The sequence below is a fragment of the Montipora foliosa genome, chromosome 9 (assembly GCF_036669935.1).
Source record: "Montipora foliosa isolate CH-2021 chromosome 9, ASM3666993v2, whole genome shotgun sequence".
NCBI classification, from domain to species: Eukaryota; Metazoa; Cnidaria; class Anthozoa; order Scleractinia; family Acroporidae; genus Montipora; species Montipora foliosa.
In genome coordinates this window covers 25,534,919-25,562,356 of record NC_090877.1, presented here as the reverse complement: position 1 = coordinate 25,562,356, position 27,438 = coordinate 25,534,919, and the positions used below count along the sequence as shown (strand labels likewise).

At 39.5% G+C, this 27,438-nt stretch overlaps 3 protein-coding genes across 4 annotated transcripts; 1 reads left to right on the top strand and 2 right to left on the bottom strand.

Moving 5' to 3' along the window:
* LOC137971939 (DNA excision repair protein ERCC-6-like) lies at positions 1 to 27,035 on the bottom strand. 2 transcript variants are annotated; one of them, XM_068818683.1, is made up of 19 exons: positions 26,461 to 27,035; positions 25,495 to 25,615; positions 24,587 to 24,680; positions 23,395 to 23,980; positions 21,227 to 21,361; positions 20,554 to 20,706; positions 20,061 to 20,196; positions 17,405 to 17,575; positions 16,015 to 16,191; positions 14,656 to 14,772; positions 13,742 to 13,837; positions 13,326 to 13,580; positions 12,722 to 12,832; positions 11,816 to 12,030; positions 10,746 to 11,551; positions 1,817 to 1,969; positions 1,326 to 1,533; positions 900 to 948; positions 1 to 625 (listed from the first exon to the last, which is right to left on the bottom strand). In XM_068818683.1, exons 1-19 carry the CDS (start codon positions 26,760 to 26,762, stop codon positions 236 to 238), a joined length of 4,275 nt encoding a protein of 1,424 aa, XP_068674784.1. In that variant the 5' UTR covers positions 26,763 to 27,035; the 3' UTR covers positions 1 to 235. The 2 variants fall into 2 exon arrangements, with proteins under 2 accessions (XP_068674784.1, XP_068674785.1); XM_068818684.1 differs by having other exon boundaries at positions 23,395 to 23,977; positions 26,461 to 27,022.
* Positions 1,998 to 5,177, bottom strand: LOC137971941 (histone H2B-like). Its single transcript, XM_068818686.1, has one exon. It carries the CDS (start codon positions 4,866 to 4,868, stop codon positions 4,497 to 4,499), a length of 372 nt encoding a protein of 123 aa, XP_068674787.1. The 5' UTR covers positions 4,869 to 5,177; the 3' UTR covers positions 1,998 to 4,496.
* Positions 7,171 to 8,169, top strand: LOC137971940 (histone H3). Its single transcript, XM_068818685.1, has one exon. It carries the CDS (start codon positions 7,250 to 7,252, stop codon positions 7,658 to 7,660), a length of 411 nt encoding a protein of 136 aa, XP_068674786.1. The 5' UTR covers positions 7,171 to 7,249; the 3' UTR covers positions 7,661 to 8,169.
* Positions 27,036 to 27,438: the final 403 nt, after the last annotated feature.

Below are 27,438 nucleotides of genomic sequence, written 5' to 3'. Positions count from 1 at the left end.
TCCCTTTTCTGTTGGTTTTAATTTCATTCAAACCATGTACCTATAAACACTTGCAAACTCAAATTTGATTGTTTCACGAGAACTTCAGAGAAATGCACCAAACTGTAAGCCATGTTTGTTTGCTCAATTTTAAACGCATATTACAATTGTGGCGTTCCCGTCGTTAATCTCTCCATTACGACTCTCACTCCGTCCATAGTTAAAAACAATCTTTATTGCGTTTTCATTCAGCCATTTATCGAAACTCTTCTTTTAACATCCAAATGCCTTTTCCTGTCAATGAATCCCTTGTAAAAGTGCAAATTTGCCGCAGCATCGAGCGAAAAACAACCGAGTCACTCCTCGGAAGTTTGGAGCCGAATTCGCCCAGAATTTCTTGAGTAGTTGCTTGACCAATTACGGTGCATTGTAAAGCGATAAAATTCCTCATCTCCATCAATAAACTGTCACTTTCGTTCGCAGTACCATCAGCGCCAGAATCGCTATTAGGAACCAGATTATTTCGCGCCCTCATTTTGGCGAGCAGATGACTGGAGTGGACTGGTTCTGACTCTCCTGCGGTTGTGCTACTCATGCCCACTTGGTCACCACTGAAGTGAGGCTTACTATCTGAGCTTGAAGAGGTCTGGAATAACAGCATTTACACAAAATGTTAAGAAATAGTACAACAAAACATACCATAATTTTTCCAGTTGCTACAGCAAATCAGCCGTTGTGTGTGCCAAGCTTCGTCAAACGCTTGTATTGGGGGTGTAGGTTATGTCAAGCTAATTGCTTAGATTGTGCTACGGCAGTATGTTGTTTCCTTAGGTGAGTCTCCGCAGTCCAAAAACATACAAACAGTTCGTATCTCCTAGTGATAATGATCAAAACAGTTAATAAAAATGAATGGTATTTACTTTTGGGACTTCATTTATCACAGGTTTCTTCTTTTTCCCGAAACGCGGCCTGAAAAAATAGTAAGACAAAAGAACTCTTTAGAATCAAAAAATGGTCTATTTAAAGCTACAAGGAGAACTATCCCTGTCGTTTTAATGTCGTGGTGGAACTGAGTTTAACCACAGTACGTATAATTCATAAATTAGTAATTTGCCTTCCACGTACAACCCGAACGAATTTCAGCAGATTGCGCCATCCAAATGAAATAAAAGAGGACCAAAGACAATGGCCAAAGTTTTTAAATTTCCAAGGCAACCAAACGGAAAAAACGTAAAAGCACCGTACGATTTCCGATGGAATCTCTACGAGTACGCGGTAAATTACGAGGTTGCTCTTCATCTTCGGCCAGCAAGTTTCACACAACCAAAACACTTTTCTTATTTTACCTCTTGGGCTGTGGCTCCGATAAACCAGATGAACCTGACAGGCCTGTCCAGGTGAGAACACCGCTGGCCGCACCGAGGCATCGCTGGCGCGATCTTTTAAGAGCCTCCACAGCGCTCTGCGCTACTCGGTTTGCCTCACCTTCAACCAAAGCTAAATCAGGGTTACTGGATTCCATTATGACATCATGTTTCAGGGCACTGTGCACACCTAAGAAAGTGAATAAACGCAGTTTTAGGAATTTGTTGCTTTGACTTCACTTAATCTAAGATTGATGTCGATAGGTTGAAGAGGCAGCCTGAAAAAAGAAGATTGCGAACCCGTCTCCAACATGGAAATACCTACAAATAGTTTCTATTTAAAGGGATTTTGACCATTTTGCGGACCATTTTCGGATGCCCTGATTAACGGAAAAGAGCTATATGACCTCTTTGGATTATTCAGTAAGTGATTGAATATTTTACAATAATGATTTAGCACGTGACAACCTGACCCGTTTTCCTGAAAAGGTGCTTAAGAATAAATTCATCTTGACGAGCGCTGTGTTGTTTTTGTTCTTCAATATCTTCAACACTTGAGTGACTGGCATTCGTTGGGTTATACATTTCCTGATAGACCAGATTTTCTATCTCACGGCCGTCAATCTCTGCAAAAAAACAAGCATATTTAGTTCATAATAAATGACAAATTTGGGAAACGTAGTTGAACTACGACCAAAACAAAATTAATAATCAATTTGAATCTACTAAAATTACTAAAATCTAGCTAACCTAGTGAAATTCAGACGTAGGATTACAAGGAACAAAAATACAATCTAAGCTAAGAAAGCTCCCCTGAAAATACGGGTCTTCACTCCCTTTTTGAAAACAGCCAGCGACTGAATGTCACGTAACTGAGCAGGCAGGCTGTTCACAAGGCATGAGCCGCTCCATGAAAAGATTTTGTGCACAGTGTGCGGAAAGCATTTTTCCTTGGGACACTCCAATAGTAGACTATCGTTTGACCTAAGATGGTATGATGACTCTCGCCTTATGTTAACTATATCACTAAGAAAAGTTTACCTAAATGGCAGAAATGCTGGCGGGGGGAAGGGAAGTGTACAATTATGCTTGCGGTAATTTAACGACGGTTCGTGCGTGGAATTGAAAGGAGATTTTAATACGTCTTGAGAAGAGACAGTACAAAACGCGGACCCCCAACCTGGACCCCCTACTTGAACTCCTTCTGGACCCCACAAGAGAAGAAACAAAACAATAGATGGTTTTCATTGTGACGTCATCAAATTCTAAAATCAAAACCGCAAGCTCTTCTGGATTTTTATCTGAAGGAGGTTGAAGATGACCTAGAATAAATCTTTTCTTAAATTTCCAGTTCCGTGACTCTTTCGTTTCGAAAATACAGCATTTTGAATTACGAATCGTCACCTTGCGCGAGTGCGTGACACGATGATACAAAGCTATTAAAAATTTTGAGTTTTTACCTTCATCGGGTAAAAGACATTTTTAAGATATAACTGCTGGCTTGTTTTCAGCTCGGTAGCATGCTTTGTTTTGAAAATAGAGCAGTTTCAATTCCAACTTTTTTTTACAATGTGTGACATCTGGATTGCTTCTGAGACATGAACATGTCACGTCCACGAAAATATCGATTCGCTTTGTGCTTTCGAGTCTGGGTAACCAATAAGGCCCATTTTCACCCTTGACGCAACGCGATCGCTTGTTATTGTTTTGAATCTCGAATAGTGTATTCCGATCGGCCAACTATTTTTGTCGCGCCACTTCGTGCTGTTGAAAACAAGAAACATCGCCATCAGCCTGATTGTTGTGTGGTTTACCGGGTGATTTTAACATGTCAAACCGCTAAAATTACCTTTTATCTTTATGGAGTCGACTGATTTAGACATTGGAGAATCACCAGAGCGAAATTTTTTACGGTTCGGCTATTTAGCAAGACGAATAAAACAATTCTGAAGCTAACGAGCTACAATAGGTGATATCATTTCAGTGCTGAAATGCACGGCTTACTTTTTACTTTGTCAGTTTCGATTTGTTAGGATACCTGGAACACAGAAGTAAAATGCTCTTGTAAAGATGCTTGTGCTCCAAAGAGTGGCAGAGGTTATTGTCTTTGTGGAGCGGCGAGCAAAACGTGTTCGCCTCGGCAATCCGTCATGTTGTTGGATACTATTCGACTTCAAATAGAAATATTTAAAGAAATATAGACATAACATACTACGACAAAATTATGAAATGATAAGTAGAGAACGCATTCAAATCAGGACCTAAAAGGTTTATCGACGGATAGCTTTTGACCAAGCAGATTCTGAAAGGCTATCTTCGAATTTTCGAATTTTTGTAATTTCGTGATACACGAGTGGTACCCTTTGACGAATAACTCGAGTTTCGAATATCGCATAGCCCTACGTCTATCCCTATGAACCTCAGCAGTCTGAACATTTCAAATAAATTAGGAAGATTTGTCATACACATGTATTTGATCTCATCAGCGAAACATAAGAGCTTTCATCGCAAAGTGAACTCCAGATGTTTTCCGTTGATGTTGTTGGCCAGTGGACAACGTGGCGTCTCCATACCAAACTCTAGAAAGTTGCGTGAAACGCTTCGACACCTACGATGCACCGCACCTCGCAGACCTGAGAATTGGAGAAGTGGTTAAAAGATTTGTTTTCTACAACATTTCAAGTTCTTGACCTTTTTCATTGAACGATTTCGAATTTACTTATTTGTTGCGTGACAGTTGAACTATCTGCAGTTTGAGGATACGAGGAGCGAAATGAAAAACAGAACAGGCTCTGATCTTCAATGTGACAAGATCACATTCGCGCACAATCACAATTCCTTGCGTTTCGAAGAAAAATGTGTTCTTCTCCCGATTAGAGAACTGCCGCGTTCGTTTGCTTCCGGCTCACTCGCAGTAGCAATAAGATGGACCTAATCCGTGTTTCACTTAAAAGGTGAGAAATGAACTCTCGAATCGAATGAACGAGAACGACGAGTGAATGTCACATTTCATTTCTACTTTAGGTCAGAATTACTAGGGACATATGGCTAATTATAGTGAGTGATATAATAGGTTGGCCATTGCTTTAATAATATTTGGTGGCTCCTAAAGGAGCCGTTGTATGTTTTGGCGGGCAGTGAAACTCAGCGAGTTTACTTGCTACTGGTATACTTCGTCACGGCTTTGGTTCCTTCACTGACAGCGTGTTTAGCCAGTTCACCGGGCAGAAGCAGTCTAATGGCGGTCTGAATCTCGCGGGAGCTGATGGTTGACTTCTTGTTGTATTGAGCAAGGCGGGAAGCTTCGCCAGCGATGCGCTCGAAGATGTCGTTGACGAACGAGTTCATGATGCCCATGGCTTTGCTGGAGATACCAGTGTCTGGATGAACTTGCTTCAACACTTTGTAGATGTAGATCGCATAGCTTTCCTTTCTCTTTCCTCGCCTCTTCTTCTTTCCATCAGCCGCGGCCTTTGCCTTACCAGCTCTCTTCTCGCCTTTCTTTCCAGCAACTTTGGGAGCCATAACTGTAGATCAGAACGGATTGAAATACTTGCTACTAGTTGAAGCATTTTGAATTTATACCGAAACTTAGGAGAGATCAATTAACATACGGATCGAAATTCTCGATTTCTGATTGGTGTTTTTCACTTGCGGTCTTTCAATAATGTGACCTTTGACGTTACATTGTCTTTTGCACAATAATAAGAAACGTTTACTTGCGAAACAAAACCTATCAAATTACGAAAACAATGAACATGATTTAATTGGTGCATTTCGATCCTTCCTGCAAAAGAAAGTATTATAAATATTGTCCTTCGCCTCCACTTAGTTTCATTTCTCCTCTATTTTTCGATAGAAGAACTGATCCGATAGTTCAACATGTCTGGTCGCGGTAAAGGAAAAGCAAAGGGCACCAAATCTAAGACCCGCTCATCTCGAGCAGGGCTTCAGTTCCCCGTTGGTCGTATCCATCGTCTTCTTCGCAAAGGCAACTATGCTGAGCGTGTTGGCGCCGGTGCTCCTGTGTACTTGGCAGCCGTCTTGGAATATCTGAGCGCGGAGATTCTTGAGTTGGCGGGCAACGCTGCTCGTGACAACAAAAAGACAAGAATCATTCCCCGTCACCTTCAGCTTGCTGTGCGTAATGATGAAGAGCTGAACAAACTCTTGGCTGGAGTAACAATCGCGCAGGGAGGTGTTCTGCCCAACATCCAAGCTGTTCTTTTACCCAAGAAGACTGAGAAGAAACCGAAAGCTTAAATTAAGCTCTCAAATACCACAACGGCTCCTTTAGGAGCCACCAAATAATGAGAAGGTCATGACCAACAATGAACAATAATATCAATTTCATAACCAAACGATCACAAATTTGTTCGCTATAAAAGAAATGGTTTGATATACAAGTATGTGTCGATATTGCGTTACCTCCCGCCATTTGACCGTTGCAAATTATTCAAACCTACTTACTCTCACTTCAAAACGGAACAACGAAGGGATAAACGACAGGTTATAGGCCAGCTTTTAAACAAGTATTTCTTGACATAGGCACCTCGCTAGTCACGACTGGACTCTACAAGCCACTAAAATATCCTCCTTTCCCGTTCGTAACATTGAATTTAATATTGACTAACCAACGAGGCCTCAAATATTTTTTTAAACGGCTTCCTGTATTTTGCGACACGAAATATTTATGACCTTTTGGCTACAACCCTTTGATCAAATATCATCACTGCATCGACGTGTATCTTCGAAGAGTGTTAATGAAAGCGATGTTAAGTTAGATACTTGTCAAAGTCTACGAAGAGCACGTTTCGCTGAATAAATTCAGCACTTTGTGTTTTACTCTTCCCGATGCAAAGCGCATCTTCTGTAAAACAATCAAAGCTTTGGAAGATAAGGGACCCTAAATTCCACAACTCAGCTTTCACACGTCGCGAAACATGAGAAAAAAATAAGAAAATGATAAGAGTGTCTAATCTTTCTTTACACTACATAAGGAAGAAGACTGGTGGAAGATATTTTATTGGTTATGACTTTTGAATGCTTTGGTGGCTCCTAAAGGAGCCGTTTGTTTTGAAGTGACCGGGCAGTTTAACCGCCAAATCCATAGAGAGTGCGTCCCTGTCGTTTCAGAGCGTACACCACATCCATGGCTGTCACAGTCTTGCGCTTGGCGTGCTCAGTGTATGTCACAGCATCACGGATGACATTCTCAAGGAATACTTTGAGAACACCACGAGTCTCCTCATAAATCAGACCAGAGATTCGCTTGACTCCCCCTCGGCGAGCAAGACGACGAATAGCTGGCTTGGTGATGCCTTGGATGTTATCACGTAGGATTTTACGGTGACGCTTAGCGCCTCCTTTTCCGAGACCTTTACCTCCTTTGCCGCGACCAGACATGACTATTCTTTCTTGTGTTGATAGTTTGTGTGGAATAGGTAATTCATTCGCCTTTTTATAAGGCAAAGAACGACCCCTAAGGAAACCTTACAAAATTCTTATTGGGCTATAAAAGAGAATACACTCCAAAGGTCAATATACAGGATGATTGACATTAGCATATACCATTCTCTTGATTTATCGGCAGACATCTGCCTGATCCACTTACAACTTTTCGACTGAAAACGCCTTGTTTAAAATAAAACGATGTATTCTGTAACGATTACGATCATTCAAAGGCTATTCTAGCCGGTAGGTTTATCAAAAATTGACTCTAAATCCATTCAAAGACTTCAAAACGTTTTTCGGATCAAAACTCGCCCTGAAAAAAAATTACAAATTGCGATTAGCCAATGGGATTGTTAAATTTTGAACCAATCAAAGAGTAACCCGCCAGGTATAAATTTTTTTGCTCAAACCCAACTGCCATTATTTGTCACCGACTTTTCATTTCGTCAACGATGGCTCGAACAAAACAAACGGCTCGTAAATCTACCGGTGGAAAAGCTCCACGCAAGCAACTCGCGACAAAGGCTGCTCGTAAGAGTGCGCCTGCTACTGGTGGAGTCAAGAAACCTCATCGTTACAGGCCCGGAACAGTTGCTCTTCGTGAGATCCGTCGTTACCAGAAATCCACCGAGCTGTTGATTCGCAAGCTACCCTTCCAGCGTCTTGTGCGTGAAATCGCTCAAGATTTCAAGACTGATCTACGCTTCCAGAGTTCTGCTGTGATGGCTCTTCAAGAAGCAAGTGAAGCTTATCTGGTTGGTCTTTTTGAAGATACGAACTTGTGCGCTATTCACGCCAAGCGAGTCACTATTATGCCCAAAGACATTCAGTTGGCCCGTCGAATCCGTGGAGAGCGAGCATAAATGCCTTACATTCCTCGTTAAAAAAAATGGCTCCTTTAGGAGCCACCAAATCAATAAAAGCAATGACCAACATTCGAAGAGAAAAATAGTATTTTAACGTTAGTAATCCCAGGAATATCGGCTTTTGTCAGTGGGAAGTTCTCGACTGGTTTGAGATTAGTGGCTAATTTATTGCGTTGCTTTCCATCGGGGAATACCCGTCGTCTTCAAAAGCTGCCACCTTGGTTGTCAGATTTGTATGATAAATCGTGTTAAATCTGTCCATCGTTTCTGTTTCGTTACCCGAGTAGGTAGGGAAGGACAAATAACATACGTTCCACTAAATTAACATTTAGAACAAAGCAAGCTGTCATTTAAAGAAATCTGCACAGTGCAGTTCTCAATAAGGGAGTCTTCAAGAGAAGCCATATTCAGGCCGTACATAATAAAGGCTGCTAGGAGCTGAAACAACAAAAGGGTTTAAGTTGCAGCTAAGCCAGGGAGGGTCGACAAACTAGTCTCCTTTTGTATCGCACGCAATCTTCCTTTTTATTGAGCCAGATGAATGCCTCCGTGGAGCGGGCGAAATCTAACTACATGTATGAAGTTGATGAGTTCAGTGCACACCAGAATACGGCTTTGCAGAGAAATGATGTCAGCAGGAAGCTAAAGCCATCATGAGAGAAAGGAAGAAACGAGACCACAGCAGTAAAACGAACAAAGCCGCCACTAAATCAGACAAAGCCACCGACAAACTGAAACACCGTCAGTTAACCAAAGAAAAAAACGATTACTTTGCGAAAAAGAGTGCGACAAAAGCTTTTTTGACTGGTCACGCATCACGCAATTTCCCGTTGTTGGAGAAACTGCGTGACGAGTCATAACACAGGAAGCTGACACGATCTAAACTCGTATCTACATAGCGTCGCATAAGAATTGCTCTTTTTGGTGGTGGTATGCAGTTGCCCGTTTCTGAATTAGAATGGAAACTGGGAAAGATGCTTTAGAAATTCCACTCGTCTCCAAATTAAAATTCAAGGGGTTAGGTCATTTTTCAGTTGAACGCCGTTTGACACTGTTTTGCGCGGGTCATGTGGAAGTATTTAAAAATCACAAAAACTAGAGACTTAAAAAATATTTTGGGAATGTCACTTCCAAATTAGAGACATGTATGGAATAGGAGACTTTCCTAAAGTATGGTTAGTATATGTAATTACATGGCCGAGGGCAATTAAAGGATTCATTTCACGAGCCTTTTCAAAGTTTCCAACTTGCCCTAGTCACGAGGGCAATTTGGAAAACTTTGAAAATACATGTGGGCACATTGCAATTACATGTTTATCACACAAAGGGTAAACTTATCTAGGGAACCCTAATCAATGCCACGACAAATAACAGTCAAGTTAAGCCAAGTTTTCATCTGTCGGGAAAATCCCAGATGATCCGGGATTTCGCAGTTTCCCGACCGTCTCAGATTTTGCCGACTAATGAAAACCATAAATCGTAGACATCCCCAATAATTTGGGATAGGATGGTCGGGGACGAATCGGGAAAATAGGAAGCGTTTCCATTTTTCCCGACGTGTCCCAGATTTTTGCGATCGTCGGCGATCATTCCCGATATATGAAAACTCAAATTTGTACTTTTCGGGGACGTCGACGATGGTTTTTAGCTCGTTACCAATCCGTTAAATCGCGTGTTTCAGTTTTTGGCGTACTTTCCATTTTCCGCCAAAGTCACTATCGGGAAAATCTAGAACAAGCATCTGGCGGTTTTCCGATATGTCGGCAAAATCTGGGACGGTCGGAAAACTGCGAAATCCCCGATCGTCTTGGATTTTCCCGACATATGAAAACTAGGCTTTAGCTGTGCAATCCTTTCAATGAACACTTAATCTTAAAATTACAGTGAACACGCTTCAATTCGATAAATCGTTACTTTCAACAGAAATAGCGCTAAAAACGTATTTTATATGTGGATAAAATTCTCTTGTGACCTCCCTTGCTCTCACTGCACAACTGTTATCCAATCAGGATCAAGTAATCATGCCCTCTTGATTACCAAAAATTGCCCTCCGTCTCATCCAATCAGCATTCAGTAATTTTTTCCGCGTACGTGATAACCACGGAAACAAACAAACAAACCCAAACGTGGTTAACTTAACAATTAAAAAGCGATCCTTAATAAAATATAGCCTATGATGCGCCCGAATAGTCTGGTTCCTTGGGTTTCCTTTCTAAGAAAGGGAACAAGAGACAAAATTCGGAATCGAAAAGTTATTTTCCGCGGTTTAAGCCTGCTTACGACGGCAACTGTTTTGCTAAAGAGACATTTGCGTAACAACACAGCGCACCATTCAAAAGCAAGTTACAGAAGCAAACACATATGTAGACACAAAAAATCCAGGCCGCTTCAACGGGATTCGAAGTCATGACCGCCGCGATGCCCGTGCAATGCTCTACCAACTGACGTTCACTTCTTTCAATAGGGAGCTTAAGCACGCGCGTTTGTGAGACGAGGACGGCAACCGGAAGAGGACATTTCTCGTACCGGACAGTGGTGTCTCCCAGGTTTTTATACGAATCATTTCTAATGGAGAAAAGATACTTAGCAATGTAAATGTGGTTGTCTGAAGACAAATTAAAAGGGAAAACAGCTCACTTCCGGTTACCGTCCGAGTCTCAAAAATGCTCGTGCTTAAGCTCTCTAATGTCGCCTATCACCCGCACTTCAAAAATATACATTATTTTAAAAGCAAACACCTCTCAATAGAGCGATTTTCAATTGAGTGTCGTAAAACCAAAACCAAAGTAATTACTTTGGCCGATCAAAAAGGACGTAGACAGTCCAGTAAACCAATCAAAACTCGAAGTAATTTCACGTAGCCGACACAAAGCGCGGGAAAATGTGCACGCGCGAGCCACGATTGGTTTTGAGTGGCGCGAGAACTTTGAACCAATCACTGAGTGAAGTAATCATAAACCAAAGCAATTCGCTAATTACTTTCGACACTCAATTGAAAACCACTCTAGCACAATAATAATTAATGGAGTGACTGTTTGCAGTTTACCGCGAGTGAAAACTCTTTTCTAGATCTACTTCTTACTTGCTCGACGCTTCTTCTTCTTCTTCTTCTTCTTCTTTTCTTTAAGCCTGACTCTCTTTTTCAGCTCTTCGTCGCTCAAAGATGAAATCTTTCTTTTTCCCTTCCTACTTGTTTCGCGGCCACTTGACCCTTGAACTGCTGCTTTATCTGATGAAAAAACCACCCGTTTCACTCGTTCTGTTTGTTCCTCCGTTTTCACCTCAGTTGCCGGAGCAGTCTCTTTCACAGGTGCGAGTTTAACTCCTTGAAAGGCTAAGGTCTTCCCTTCCTGAACCGTGCTGCAATCGTCATTAATTTTGCTATCCAGTGCGAAATATTCATCAGAAACTTTATTAACCAACACATTTTTCTCGGATTTTTCCCCTTCATTAAGAACCTTCTTCAACGACGTTTCTCCTTCTTCTTGTCCTTCACATACATTTGAACTGAATTCTGTTTGATTTTCGTCGTTATCGTACTTGAAGTTTCGAGTCTCTTCGATGTCTCGCCAATCAATGCAAAATGAGCCTCCTGTATCTGCAGCTGCATTTGGCGGAATCTTGTTCAGTGCTTTTTCTCCTAATTTAACCTTTTCGACAGCCTTTGAGTTTTTATCGTCCTCTGTCTTCTTTTGCTTTTTCCTCCTGTGGGATCCAGGAACTTTGACCTCACAGTTAGACCCAGCAAATATGGCGCTAGTTTCTGTCCCACATCGCTTATCACAGTTGTCCAAAGTAAACAGCTCATAGAGATCATTTGATTTGAAGAATCTCCGTTGCTTTGGGTCTTTCAATACTCGATTAGTTAGAAACTGTTTGAAAATTTGCCTACGAAAAGAAAATACAGAAAACACGCTATAATACATAAATACACGAACAAAAATACGCAAAAACCACGCGTTCCGACTGAAGTAAAAGGTCTTTCATTGTCTTTACTTGGAGAATGATGTCAAGAAGATAGCGATAATTTTTTTTTTGTTTTCGGCTTTTTTCATCCAGATGCACACTTAATAATCAATATAGAAAACAATTGCAAAAGAAAAGGCTTCTTGGTACAGTTCTTGCGCTAAAAATTGCAGCTGCATTCCTTACCGATGATATATCTTTTCCTCTATCGTCCCTGTAGTTATTAAGCGGTAAATCGTCACTGGTTTAGTCTGCCCAATTCTCCAGGCTCGTTCTCGCGCTTGTGTGTCAGTGCTGGGGTTCCAGTCGGGATCATAAATGACAACCCTGTCAGCGCCCACTAAATTCACACCTAGACCTCCAACACGAGTGGTAAGGAGAAACATGAAGATGGAGTTATCCTACAAAAAGAGACGGCAAACTATGTGCTCTGGCGGCAATTCACTACTTGCACAATCCCATAATACACCTCTATTACCCCCCAAAACGTTTGCATAACCACTGTTTGCAATTTCTCCTGGGACATGAAAATGTCCCAAGAGAAGTCGAAAACAATGCCTACGCAGATTTTTTTTTTTTTTTTTTTTGGGGGGGGGGGGGGGGGGTTAAAGAGGTGTATTATGCATGGGATTTGTGCAAGTAGTGAATGGAGTTCTTTTGAGACGAACCAAAGTACGGTTGAGATCAACTCCGAGTGCGTTACCTCCTCCTGGAATAGCATGCAGTGAGAGGTTTATAATATTGCAACAATGGTAAGCTGGTAATTATAGTAACAGTTTTTCTTGTTATCAGGGTTCGATGTGTTCTTACTGTTTTGTTCTCTGCAAGGTTATCAACCCAGTGATGTGCATGTGACCATGTGAAAGCTGTTACATGACATGACGAGTAATTATATATACCTACATCACACAAACGGATGTATTCCATTTGACGGACTGTGGAGAGTAAAGTTTATTCTACTCCATAACCTACGTGCAGGAAAATTAAGAGAGTGCACCGGTCATAGGTGTGGCAAGCCTTGTATGCTGGATACACCAATCTAGGAAAGGCAAACAATACATCGCTGTTATATAGTGTCGTAGACATGAGTACCTCATTGAAGCTTTTGATCAGCGGTTGCCTGGAAGCAACTGGGGTCGAACCATCCATGCGGAGATAAGTGTATCCATTCGATGCAACAAATGGCTCTAGGATGTTTAACATCTGAAAGAATAAGGTTCAGACAAAAGATCAACTCCGTCAATCAATAATAAGTCGTAAGAGTTAAAAGACAACTAAACTTTCGGTGGAAGTCTAGTCTCCATGGAAACAAGGAGAAATAAACATATAACGGCAGAAACTCGTGACCTTGAAGCGTTGAACTCTGGTTCAGAGCTGGGGTTTTTTGAGTTTAAAAATTTCGTCATTTGGAAGTAACGTAGCTTGCGCATTTTCCCGCGCGTGCAGCTACGACCAACTACGATCTTGTTTTTGTCCATATTTGGGCATAAAATTGGTATCCTAAAATCCCCAGCTTTGTTCCAAGGAAAAGAGTTCCAAGGTACAGACGCTTCAAGTCACCTGAGATAACCATGCAAAAAGATCTGTTTCGACAGACTAAGATTTGTTATTCGCTGAGTTCCTGAGGTAAATTGGCCACTGCGAATGAATTATCAGCTATGTTTACTGATACTTGATGCTTCCGTCGTTCACAAACCTGTCGCGTTTGTGAAAAAACGAGCACTCTATGTCCTTGTTCTCGCCACATGTTAAACAAAGCATGAATGACAATCATCTTGCCGGACCGTCTCCAGTCTCCATAGCCCTCCTCGGGGTCAGGTTCCTGTGCCTCTCCCATCTCCCCTTGTTCACTTTTCAGTTCGTCTTGTTTGGCCTTCCAAAGGGACCCAGCTTCAGATGTTAGATCTGGGTGATTGCAAATCTTTCGTAACATAATCAAACCTGGAAAGACCTGTCAAGAGGATAAATTCAATACAATACAACTTCAATGTGGTGTCAGGGTCTGAATTTAGTTTCTCCAAGGTCATATAGTGAGTGGCTAAGGGGCAAAAGATTGAAGAAAGAGGGTTGAGCTTAAGAAGCTTCATGTGAATAAAAAGTGAGCAATTGTACCTTGTAGTTACCAGCTAAAATAGCTTGAACTTCCTTGGAATCTAAATACTGCTGGTAAAGTTCACGCTGCTCTTCTGTCAACCGGCAAAAAAGGACCTGAACAAGAAAAAATATAGCGTCAAAAGAGGTTAGCTAAGATTGGAAGAACAACCACTATGATTGCTCTTTACACCTGTTCGTCCTATTACGGAAAAAAAATGGCCTCCAGGTTTGAGAGATTCCACTTCACAAGTAAATGCAGCAAAATGTGAATATGAGTTATGCGGGATTTAGAGCCGATGCTTTAAATGTGTCTTATTGTGAGAAATTTATGCTGTAAAATCTAGCAGACCCTAGATGTCACTCCCAAGAACAGGAGTCTACGGGTAGCCTACAGTTTGTTCGAAGAATTTTCAGCCAATTTCCTCAAAGTTCACAGTATTTCAGTGTTCTGGTTACAATACATGTAGCTTGGTCAGTACGATCAAACCCAGCGATCGCCTCTGAATTAGGAGATAGCGACTTCGAAATCCTACTTGGGGTACCCACTTACCAGTGGCAAAGAAATCTTACACACGCGCAGAAAGAAAAGAAGAGTCAGAGCCGAATCCTGTACTTTGTTCCTTCGAACAAAGTAATAAAAGAACTTCATAGTTTACCATGTTGCTGTTGTTTGTACGTTTTATCAGATTTTTGTTTATTTTGGCATTTGCACTAAGTTCATTTAGTTTAAATAGAAAAGCTTGATAAGTATGCTTCAAGATCACACCAAAAACTCCTCTGCATAGTCAGTTTACCCACACAATGTTATGTTGACTCATCACCATAAGTGGAAGCTTCCTTGTGTCAGTGTATTGAAAGACACCTTCAAGGAATTTGTATTATTTCTTAGATGGACATCCAGTCATAACTCGACAAAAAATATATTACTGGACCTGTTCGTTCTTAGTTGGTAGATCCAAACTCATTTTAACATCTTTCTTCAACCTTCTCAATAGGTATGGGTTGATAGTGTCTCGTAAGACACACGCACACTTGTAAGCAGTCTCCACCTGCCAAACAGGGATGATGAATTTAGTGTCAAAACCTGTACTTACACTTACACTTACACTTACACTTACACAGTGATTAATTACAGCGTGCACCTTGCGGGGAAAATTAAGGAAGCGATCAACACACATAAACATACCTCAACTGACAGGAGCCAACAAGTTGCTTATTTACAAGTCATTGAATTCTTAACCACCGACCACAAATCCAGGTAGTGCTAAAAACGAGATTTGAACCTGCACCGTCTGATCAACCCACGGTTGTTTGGCACAATTGGCCACTTTCAAAAATACCATAATACTCTTTGTTTGCCCTCCAAAAGTTTTTATAAGCATTGATTCCAATTTCTCTTGGGACTTACAATGGTCACAAGGGAAACCAAAAGTAATGCCTATGCAAAATTTGGGGGACAAACAAAAAGTATTTTTGAAAGTGGCTTATTAAATTGTCACTTGGTTTACTTTACCTTTTTTAGAATAATTCATTAACTGTTTTATTACCGGTAGTTCATTAGCTTGCTTTTGGAGGCAGGATTTACCAAAACAAGTGTGAAGTATTATCAATAATTTCTGCAAGTTATGACTGTCACAGGCTCTATGCCTAATCACCACTGAGGGCACTGAATACAGAGGAATTGACCTTAAGCAATTATGCCTTGAAAAATGAAGTTATAAGGAACTATGTTTCATTGCAACATTATAATGAACTGTCCACTGCTTTTAGTTTGAAGTTGGGGAGGTCTAGTAATCGTCTAACAGGTGCAACTTGGACCTTAACTAAGGCACAGGGAAGAAAGCTAAATAAAATCTTCATAAGGATATTTGGAGTAGCACTATATAGTGTTAAATGACAAACAGGCCAAACCCTTTACGACAATCACCCAGAGGTAGAATCACTACCACCACACTACAAGGACAATTGAATGATGATAATGATGATGATGATGATGATGATGATGCGTGACCTGAAAACTAATGCACCTGAATCTTCTGTCTGTTACTTTCCTTGCTTTTACGAGCAAGTAATGTAGAACATTAACTGTTTGGCTACATTTAGAGAAGATGGAACCACAGAGCTTGGACTTTAACACTCAATTATTTCTGTGGCTACTGACTAACACAGGAGTTAATGAAATAAGGACCTATTCAAAACAATGGCATTGACATCAGTGAGAGAACAAGTCATGACACTTCTGACATTTTACCAACCCTGATCTCACATTGTAACAGCTTTGTAGTCAATACCTGTACTTTGGTAGCATTAGAATATCCTCCCATGGTGATTGGAACAGAGAATTCAGTCATGAACACTGGCAATGTGCCAAGTTTGCCAGGAAATACGAAGTCAAGCAGTGACCAAAGTTCGCGCAAGTTATTCTGCATGGGTGATCCAGAGAGAATGATGCGGTGAGGAGTTCTAAGCTGAAAGAAAATATAGAAGACACAATATCATGTGTCACTTAGAATGCTTTTCATTTGACAGAACTGACCGGCCAGACCAGGAATTTGGAAGGACTAAATCTACAACGCCTTCAGATTAACACACTTCAAGAATGATATATACTCCTCCAGAGGGATTATCATTCAAATGCTCCTTTGAACTGTTGCATTTTCTTTGCGAACTGACAGGTCTGGCTGGCCCTGGCTGGCCAGTTCTGAGGAAAGCAAAGCACCCTTAAACAAAGTCCCAAAATCGGGTCAATTTATTAAATAATCAATTATGATTATGAGGGATTTGAAATTTACATGTAACTGTTATTTCTTCATCCTGAAAACCTACTGCAATACCAAACAGTCATTAATTTTCAAATTTACTTCCATTATATTTACATTCCATTTTCCTTGCAACCCAAGACCCAGCTAATGCAATGAAATTATTTCACTCAACACAATTATAATGATGACCATGATCATGATGATGCTAATATTATTTAATAAACAATAAAACATGGTCAACCCGATCCAAAAAAATAAGCCAACTCAGGGCAATCAGTATTTAGACAGAATATTTAGAGTTTATCACAATGTCTTCATCCCTCACATATTAATTTGATTTAATATTATTATTAACCATCAGCCACACATGAATGGAGGAAGTCTGAGGTCCAAGGGAAATTAAGCCTGTGAGGAATTAAGTTTGAAACTTATTAACAGGGATAGGGTCTGGTGCTACTCCCTGTTTATGGCACAATTAAATGTTCCCTCCGTTTACAATCACATGACCGATAGTTACATCAAACACTTGACTGATGAAGATGTTGTGATAACTTAAAATAACTATTTCTATAGGTATGAATACTACTGATTGCTCTGTCAGTAATTTAGTTGTATCATGTTATGCTTTCAGTGCAGGAAATAATCTTTTTGATAGAAAACATGCTTAGTAATTTATGATTAGTTTAAAGAGTTGGATGTAAGTTAAGGAATCTACCAGCAGCAGAATTAGCTGCACGCTGTTTTGTTAATGGAAGAAAATGGAAAAACCCAGGAAAAAAAAACGTAAAATAAGCAAACTTATCGAGTCACCTCTAGGACTTGACCCATATGCTCCAACCACTGCAACATGCTCAATTCACAGGAACATTTCTGGAACTTTTTCTTATCAAAAAGGAAAAAAATGTCATGGAAATCTTACCTGCTTACAGGCCAAAGTGATTTCAGCATCTGGGTTTCTAATCTTGTGCCCTTCATCTAGAATCACATAGTCAAACCTCTGAGATAACAAGTTATCCTGATGTTGACGCATACCAGAATAGGAAGTCACTAACACACCATTTTCATCACAGATTTTTTTGATCAACTCTTGCTGCAAAATTAAATAAAATACAATTAGATTTAAGGAACCAGAACAAATAACTGCCCTGCTTAACAATGAAAATTAATATAAAATATTATTGCTGTTTGCTGTTATATAGCTTATGGCCTTAAAAAATAAGCCATACTTTTGCATCGGTACTTTAATTTCTAACTTTCACAGTTTTGTCGCAAGTATCTTGGAAGGGTATTCACCCAAAATGGAAGACTCAACAGGGAAATTGAGGCATCATCTATCAGATAAACCCTGATCCTGAAACATCCAAAGATTAAGATGTAAACAAAACTCCAAGTCACCAATGCCATATTCATGCCTACTCTGTGCTACCAGAGCCAAACATGGGCAACAACTAAACACCACGGCTCGGTTGTTCAAAAGCCGATTAACGCTAATAACAGATTAAAAATTAACCAAGGAGTTTATTTCTCTACTCCCAAATGCTGTTCAACGCTGATATTCGGCAAAACTTTACATCGGAGGAAGTCAATCTTGAAAAACAAAAATAAGCAAAAGAAACTTTTGCCAAAAAGTGGAAAACGTGAAACAAAGTTGACGCTAATCCTGGATTAAGTTAATCGGTTTTCGAACAACCCGGCCCACATTAGGAAAATCATCAGATGCGAGATGAAGTGCCTGAGAAAAGCCGTCAACAAGACCTGAAGAGACAAGATCAGAAATGAAGATATCAGGAAAATGGTAGGAGTAAGACATGTGATGGAGTACATGTATGTTGACCAACTGAAAATCTATTGGTTCGGTCACATGACTAGATTGAGGTCAAATCAGTCTGCATCCAGAGCCTATATCATCAGAAGAACTGGTAGCAGAGCGTGAGGTCGACCCAGGATGCGATGGATAGATGGGATTAAAGAGATCGTCTCCTACCAAGGCCTATCCATGAGAGAAGCAAACAAGATGGCAAAAGAGAGATGGCTGTTTCTTCACACAACACCTCATATCATAAGCAGAAGACGAACCAAACTGAACCAAACCGAACAGTGCTTTGCACGCGTGTGGTCTATAAATTTTCGTGTGCAAGTTGGAATGCTTGTTATGTTGGTGAAACCAGCCGACACTTCTCCACACGAGTGCGCGAGCACTTACTTTCAGACAGATCTTCGAACGTTTTTAAACATCTGCAGAGTTCAGAGTCTTGTAAGGCATCCTGCACACAGGATTGCTTCGAGATTCTGGACTCTGCAGCCACTAAGTACCAAGTGAAGCTTAAGGAATCCATGTATATAAAATGGGAGAAGCCCGATCTCAACCAGCAGGTGAAACACATTAACCTGACTCTCTCCCTGTAAGGAACTAAGCGTCACTCATTTAAATTTTTGTTTTGTTCTGTTTTGATTTAATACGCAATATTGACAACACAATGTAACGAAGTTTGTAAGATCGCGCGCGCTTTAAATTCAACGGCGATTTCAAAATATGTAACACTGAAGATGACGGATGTACCGTCGAAACATGTCTGGAAAATTAAAGAAAGTTGTTATGTTTATACGACTAATTTTATAAAGCAAATGCAATCCTATCTATAAATTATAACAACTCAAAGGGGCAGTGTCACGCTATTTTAGTTGAGCTTGAAAACACTAAAGATGCATCAATGAAGACCAAAAAGTAAGGCTGCAGTTTTGTTACCTAAGTAGCCTTTTGGCGATCTTTTTGTGAAAGAAGGAATAATGAAGAAAATGTTGGTTGTCATTTTCCCTTGATGACACACTGTGGAGTATTATATGAAGGAAAGAACTGCTGACCATTTTGAGACAAAGATGGCCACCTTACGACCTTCGACTCTTCACACAAATCAAGAAAGAAGAGAACTGCAAGAATTGCAAAAGAAATCCATGGACAATGTTCTGTAGGTATATTAGCAAGTTGTATGTGTGAGTAATGCTACTAATTTACATTTTTTACCCAGTTTTGACCTAAGAACAGCAAATTTAGCATGACAGTGCCTCTTTAGCCCATTAACCCCTCAGATAACTTGACACTCAATAGATTTCTGTCTAACGTCAGACGATTTTACTTGTCAATGGGGGGTGTCCTAGGTTAAACGCAGTCAACAACTACATGTCCGCATCAACCAATTTTGACCCATGAGAGTGACACTTAAGAGATTTTACTCTGTCTAATTAATGCCAGACAATGGAGGAGGAAGGGGGGGGGGACTAGGGTGTTTGAGGTGTGAATGAGTTAAAAATCAATCCCAGCCTATATAATAATACTCAAAAGTTAGAACATGAAGAATGCAACGGTAAAACAATATGTCCTCCCAAGCCTTTTGTTATTCATTTTCACTTGCTGTGGGCTTAAAATATAACTTTGATATTCAGTAACACATAACAAAGTTGCTTCAGTACCTGAGACTACAGAATAACAATGAAGTAACACCCAGACAATTTTGAGCATCAAATTCATTGACCAGAGCTTAATTACCTTGGAAGCCTGGTAAATTTATTTAACTAACCTTGAAACCTTGATAAGTTCCTGTCTCGTGAAGTACAGCCACTCTAAAGTCCGGCCACCATATATGAAACTCTTGCACCCATTGATGAAGAACAGTGACAGGGCAGACTATTAACACTGGGCCAAGACCCCCACGTCTGTACACCAAAATATTATTGTAAATAGGTGAAGGAAATGACTTTTTGAGGGCATACCAGTGTTTCTTTTAGACCTAGCCCCAGCCAAACTGCAAGTGATGCTTACATGTGTATTTATAAGTCCAAATCCAGGAAAAAGTGCTAGGTAAAAAAGTAATATTTGGATGCCATCATGACAAACTTCTGGTTCACTCTAAGGTAGAAACAAAGAATGTTCTCCATGGTGTTTTTAATAATGGTAAAAGTTGAACATGCTTGAGTAGCGGAAGTTCTGGCCAACTATTGGCTGTTTCTGACAACAGTGCTACAAATTTGAGGGTGGCAAAATTTAACACATTTTTGATATTAAAAACTCACTTTGATTTTTTGGCTGAGATTTTGCTGTACTTGAGCCCAGCAAGAAAAGAAATCATCTGTATTGTTTTTCCCAGACCCATCTCATCACCAATGATGCCACCAGCCTGCTGACAATGAAGCTCCCACAACCACTGAACACCAGTCTGCTGGTACCTTGATCAAAGCATGTGGAGAACACAATGAATGGCTTGTATCAACACAGAATGAACAATGGATGTGGGAATAAAAAATACATTTATGTAATGTTATGGCAAAATCACCACTCAGCCTGGAAATGTAACAAAAAAGTATCAAGTACCAATCGGCTAAGCCACTGTCTGAATTGCAGACTGACAAACTGACTGATTGACTTATGATGTGGCTGTCTGTCTGACTGAGAGACTGACTATAACTCACTGACTGACAGACTGCTTAGTGGTGGACTAGTTGAAAGGTTGACTAAGTGACTGATCCTCTTTTTTTGACAAGAAACTGCATTCAAATGTAAATGTATCTAAGAATTCTAAGAATCCCTTTATCCTGGTGTTCTTAACCATATTTTCAATATAATAGTTATTATACAAGGTAGCAAAGTTTCAATAAGCAAGCAAATCTCTTCTTGCAGTCCATTACAGGGCAGGCATATTACTTAAATCACATAAATCATTTTGCACTTGCTGTCACTTAAGCTTACTTGTACAACTTGTGCCAAATTTTGCCAGGAACTTTCAGTCCTTTGTCAAATTCCATATCAGGAAGCTCCTCAACATCAGTGTCATCAGTGAGAGACTCAGTTCTCTTTTTTAGAAGTTCTTTGATTCTCACCTCCCTGAATAATTTGTTAAGAAAGAAGCAAACGTTAGTAAACTCACCCAAATGGAATTAAGACAGCTAACATAAAACTGATGGAATGGACACTAGTTTACGAGAAGATAAACTGAATTACTGTAATTTCATGATAATAATAGTTTAATGAAGTTAAATGCAGTCTAACTGAGTTAAAAACTAGGAGCGACTGCAGTAAATTGTTGTCAGTGGTTTTGTTATATTTGCACATGCATTGGATTCCTTGTGTGTTGGGTTGTAGAGCTTATCCATTGGAGTGGAGGGAAAAAGGAGTGTGTGTGGAGCGTTTGGCGGTTTTCTCCCTCCCTTTCCCCCTCCACTCTCCACTGTCTATCAGTGTGACGGGTGCCTGTCTTCTCGGGGGCATGAAGGCTAATGGCTGGATTGTCAGGTTTTGCCAGCCATTGGGTCAGTCTCCATTTTGGAGCTGGAAGCTCCAGGATGTCTCCGAAACAGTGGAAGCCCTGGATGTACAAGTGAATTTTAATGAAATCTGCTGGGAGACTTTCAAGTTTGATAACAAAGTCATTTTTCTATCTTAACCCAATGACTCCCGGGGGTTCCCCATTGACGAACTCGTAAAATCATCTGGTGCTAGACAGACTAAAATACTAAGTCTGGCCAGTTTAGGCTGGTTTGGGTCTCAAAGGGTTAAAATCAGATGCTGTTGAAACCTCCATTTTAAGATATTATTAAGCAGCTCATTTTACAACTTAGCATTTTCAAAATGATTCGATGAAGCATATAAGCATATGTATAAGCATATTAAATATAAAAAATTACAAATTTCCTTTTCATTTCAACATTTTGCTTTTATTCTCTGTCTTCCAATGCAGCTTAAAGTGCCTATGAAGTAAAAAATTTCTTTTGCTTACTTTTAAAATGATTAAGAATGGTGTTTTCTATTTTGAAATATCTTCTTTTGTTCCACAGATATTCAAGTTTTTGCTCAAAAAATGATAACATCACAATTAAACTGTACACGACTGCAATAAATCACAAAACTTGGCAGCGCTAATCTACATTTTTGCTTCTGGGTCTGTTTAATGCACAATTGATTTTGTCATTTATTGTCATAATAAGACATGCTCACTCTCAGTAAGCTTATACAGAGATGTAAAGCATTATGAGCAGCACATGCATTTCAAGTCTGGCCATCTATCTGCCTGACTTATCCGTTCAAAAGCTGAGATATTTGATTAATGGTAGAGGGACTGGAAACAAGAGTGTTGCCATGAAAACAATTTAATCTGCGTCACTTTGCGTCTCATCTTATGTTCATTACTGGTGACAAGTTTGAACAACACCCATCCAATATTATCAGAGGTATTCTCAATCTTGGGATTTATTTCTGGCATGTGAACAGCTGGTGACGTCATCAATTTTTGAAAAACTTGAATATCTCGGAAATGACAGAAGATATTCCAAAATAGAAAACACCATTCTTCATTCTTTTTATTTAAGGTCTTTAAAATAAGCAAAATTTATTTTTCACTTCAAAGGCACTTTAAGTATCCTTTATGCTCCCCTTACTCTCAACAAATTTTTGCCAAACATGATAAAGATGTCAATTAAAAATAACACACTGGGCATTCTTGGTAATTATCACCAAGAATGCCTAGTGTTTATCTAAAATCCTCATGAACAAATAATTTGTAACTTTACACAGAACCTTAGAGTAGGTCCTTTGTCTTGTACATTTATCTCAGAGAATTAAATTTGCATGTGTTAATATTGTTAAACTATGAACAGCACCTTATTCCAAATGCTAGACTACGTAAGTCTTTTAAAACACAATAATTGGCAAGCTTGATACATCGAAACATCTTGCTTTGGTACCAGAAATACCCTAAACGTTTTGTAGCTCTCAGGAAACTAATTCTTTGGTCATTGGTCCTGGGCTGTTTCCAAAACCTGTAATTTACCAGTGATAGTGATTAACTTAGATTGGTGCTAATTACGGGTCAAACAACTCTGTGTTGAATAATCTTTGATGGCAAAGACGGCAAGATTTACCTGATTCTTTGGCGGTAAGTTTTCTCACTTCCATCGTCAAGAGGTTTGGTATCAATTTTCTTCCTTGCTTTCTTTATTGTCTTCTTCTTCTTCTTTGGTGTGAGAGCATCATCTTCTCTGTATGCAACATTGAGCGATTGTTTCGACATTGCAGTTGACTTCTTGCCTCTACGTATCTTGGCCCTTGCTCCACTTTCCATTTCATCAAAATCATCTTCATACCAGCTGTACTTCAGTTCACCCTCATTAGGAAGATATTCATCATCATCGTCATCAGCATCACTATTTACTCCACCTCCTAGCGATCTGACAAGCAATTTCTGATTTTCTTCTTTTTCTGTTATTAGATGATCATATCCACAAGATTCAGTAGCCATCATTTCTAATCCTAAACTTTGTGAGTCAAACTCTTTGGTTGTAGCTTCCAGATCTCTTATCCCTTGCACATTTTCCACAATGCCGCCAAAGGGTGTCATCTCTCCTGTTTTGACCAGCATATCTCTCACAGATTGTTCTTTTCCTTTTTCAGGTGGAAACTTGTGTAGGTTCTTATCATGACGAGCATCATCAGCTGTCTGAATTTCTTCTGATATGAAAAATTGATCAAAAATAAGCACCATGAAGCCGATAGCTTATAGTGGACATAATTATTGTATGTTTACATGTGTACCAGTAAGAGTTTAAATCTATCACAATGATATTTTCAGGGGATCAATCAAGCTTTGAAAACAGTGAATGCAACTGAAATATTTTGGGGATGTTGATTGTAAAGTGCACAATGGCATTATACAGTAATTAAGACAAGAAAGCAAACCTACAATTTAAAGTTACTGTTGATGTTACTGTTTGCCATTTAGTTTTCTCATAGATGATAGGGGTTTTCCATTATGATAATATGCAACAATTATCATAACTTTTCGATAATGTTCAAGTCTTTTTGCTTTGATGAGTTTTATTGACAGTGAATGTATTGTCACATCCCATTATCCTGAAAACCATGCAGTTATCACAAATGCAGTCAGACTTTGTAAAGAGCAAAATAATAATAATTTAACATCCCATCAGAAATTAAATGATCTAATGAAATCTTTAACATCATTGGTCAATAAAGAGAGTGAAAATTGTCCAAATTATTTATGGTTTTTTTAAGTCACTGCCTACATGATAGATTACATGTTATTTAAACTCTCACCTTGCAATTGTGAATCATGCACATCTTCCTGTCCTAGACCCAGTTTGTGATGTAAAGACCTTTGAGTTGCTTGCAGTTTCTTCAACTGTCGCAGCTGTACAAAAGAACAGCGTGTGCAAATACAACTATTATTTCAAACAAATTGGGATAACATTTTTCATATTTCATTCAGTGTCTGGCTGATACTATTTTTTGTTTAAATGGCCAATTAAAACACTTCTTCAAAAATGGTTGATAACATTGACTGACTCTTTGTCAACAAAATCAACATGGTTTGTCCTAACATTGAAGCCTGTGAGACATTAGCTTAACCAGAATCTCAAAATGATGTTGTTGCTGATGCTTGCACATTTAAAAGATTCAGTCTTCTGACAGACAGTTTTCATTTTGATGAAGAAGTCATAGAGGAAATCCAATCCTTTAGATCATAGCAACTGTTTTAATTTTATACAATGTGATATACACAATAATATTAAAATAATAATGCTAGCATCCATTGTAACAAGTTGAAAAGTCTGGGCTTTTAGCATTTCTAGGAAAGAGGCAATCATTATGCTGTGCGTGTATTTTAATTAAACATATGCAAGGCACTGGACTTAAGAGACCCAGAAACTTACATTGAAACAAAAAAAACTGGGGATAAACTTACCTAATTCTACCATAACAGGAAATCTTTGTCATAAAAAGCATGTTCTCTAAAACCAGCTCAATTTGAAGACTTAAGTGTGCCACCTACAACGTAGGTCTTTAAATTGAGCCACTGAAGTACCCTGTGCAATCTTGAACCTTCCTAAAACTTGAAATACCCCTATCCTGGTAATTCAGTAATTTATCAAATCTAGGGATGACTGAGATGACAATCAACTTCCTAAAAAATTGTTTGAATTGCGTGCAGGTGTAACTCATACCTTAATATCTTTTTGTTTTTGCACCACCTGGCTTCTACGCCATACTTCATATCCTGTCCCACTTTTTCTCTTAAGATTCCCTAGTAACTTTTCGATTTCTTCCAGTTCTATTTCTACAGTCCTAAAAGTTAATTCAGATGAGAAATTTCCATTACCATGACGATCCATGGATGGATCAAAGTCAATGGTCTTCCCTTCCATCCCACCTTAACTCCAGTGCTTGGTGGCCAGGGGAGCCACTTTCTTTGATTTCATGGTCGCCCGGGACATAATTAAGTCACATGGATTCCGTAAGTTGAATTTAAATGAACGCATGTCTCAAGGATTGGGTACTACAACAAAGCACTTTTGGTGAGGCTGGAGTAACATGGCAACAGAAAAATTATGGATCACTTGTCTCAGAATTCATAATGGTTAATTCCTCATTGAATTTTCCACTTGCAAAAGCTAAAAATTCACAGGATTCAGTGAAATTTCAGTTGGGGAAAAGAACTGAAAGGTAGCTAAATTAAACAACTTGCTCTTTTATTTCAACTTTCAACTTGGTAATATATCAGAACGAATTTCTTTGGCATTGTAGTCGTATATTGGGCAATTAAACCTCAATTTTTAGTCGCCCTGGTAAGTCTTTAAGTCGCCACGGATGCCCTGGCCACTGGCAAGTTTTAGCCCGGCTTTATAACCCTCCCTGAGAAAACCACAAGAAATTCCAATTTGATACCAGTTTCCTCTCCTTCATTTCTGCTTCCTCAATTTCAAAAGAAAAATTTTAAGCTCTTTTACTGTAAAGGCACCACAAAAAAAAAAGATCAAGATTAAGGAATGAAACTGTAACATAGCATTTCAAAACGTAAAAATCGCATGAAAAGACCAAAACATTAAATTTTGATCCTCTTTTCATAGTGGTTTCCCTGAGTAAATGCTTTAACAAAGTGCAGGGTATTCAGCAGTTACTAGTCCACTTACTTGATGTCTTCATCAACTACTTTTAAATTCTTCTCCCATCCTTTGACAATCTCCTCTGTCTCCTTAACAGCGATCGCTTGGTCAACTTGTTTTAAAACACCTTCTTCAAACTCTTCCTGATTGAATACATTAACGCCCAAATTCCTTAAAACTGACACTTGTTTCTCAACAGGCACCGATGGAATCAAACCAGAATCAATTGATATTCCGTAACTTCTCGTTTTGTGCCCAACTGATTCCTCTTCTTTGTCATCTAAATTTTTTGTTTCTTTTTCCTGAGAAGCTTTTATAGCTTCTTCCATTTTGGTTCATACAAGAGAGCGTCTATCCTAGTTTGGGAAATCAGGCGAGTTTCTCTTGCCTTGAGAGGATCTGATGGAAAAAATTACCACCTGTTCCTTTGCAGCGATTGTCCATTGTCTCCAGGAACTAAAAACTAGTGGAAAACGATTTTTCTAGCTAGTGATAACCAAGAACAACACTGCGCCATAAACCATGAACGATGTGATGGCTACAAACTGATCTTTTCCAATTTTTATCCACTCAGCCAAAATTTACTTTCTTCGTGGGTACGTCGCGTTCCTATACATGACGCCCTTAATAACCCCATAGAGACCGCTGCCATCTGGTTTTGGTGTTTTAGGGGGAGTGCAGTGCGGCCGTTTTGTCGATTTTGAGGCTAGGGTCGAGAGTTCTACGGTTCGTCGAGTGTCGAGTAGCCGTATTTCCGGTTGTCACTGGTTCCAGTGACAGCCGGAAATACGTCTTTGTTCGCAGGCTAAGTGTCGAGGGACCCTTTTTACCAAAAACGTTCGAAAGAAGGAATACAACGGTTTCTTCATCCTGACATTTGGAATTCTTGTAGAAAATAAATGGTCTCAAGAATAATATTCCTTTTTCATCTGCAAAAGATGTTTCGATGAGTTATGTCGTTTCATCTTAAACCGTTCAATTAGCGTTTCCTTTTTTCAAACACTT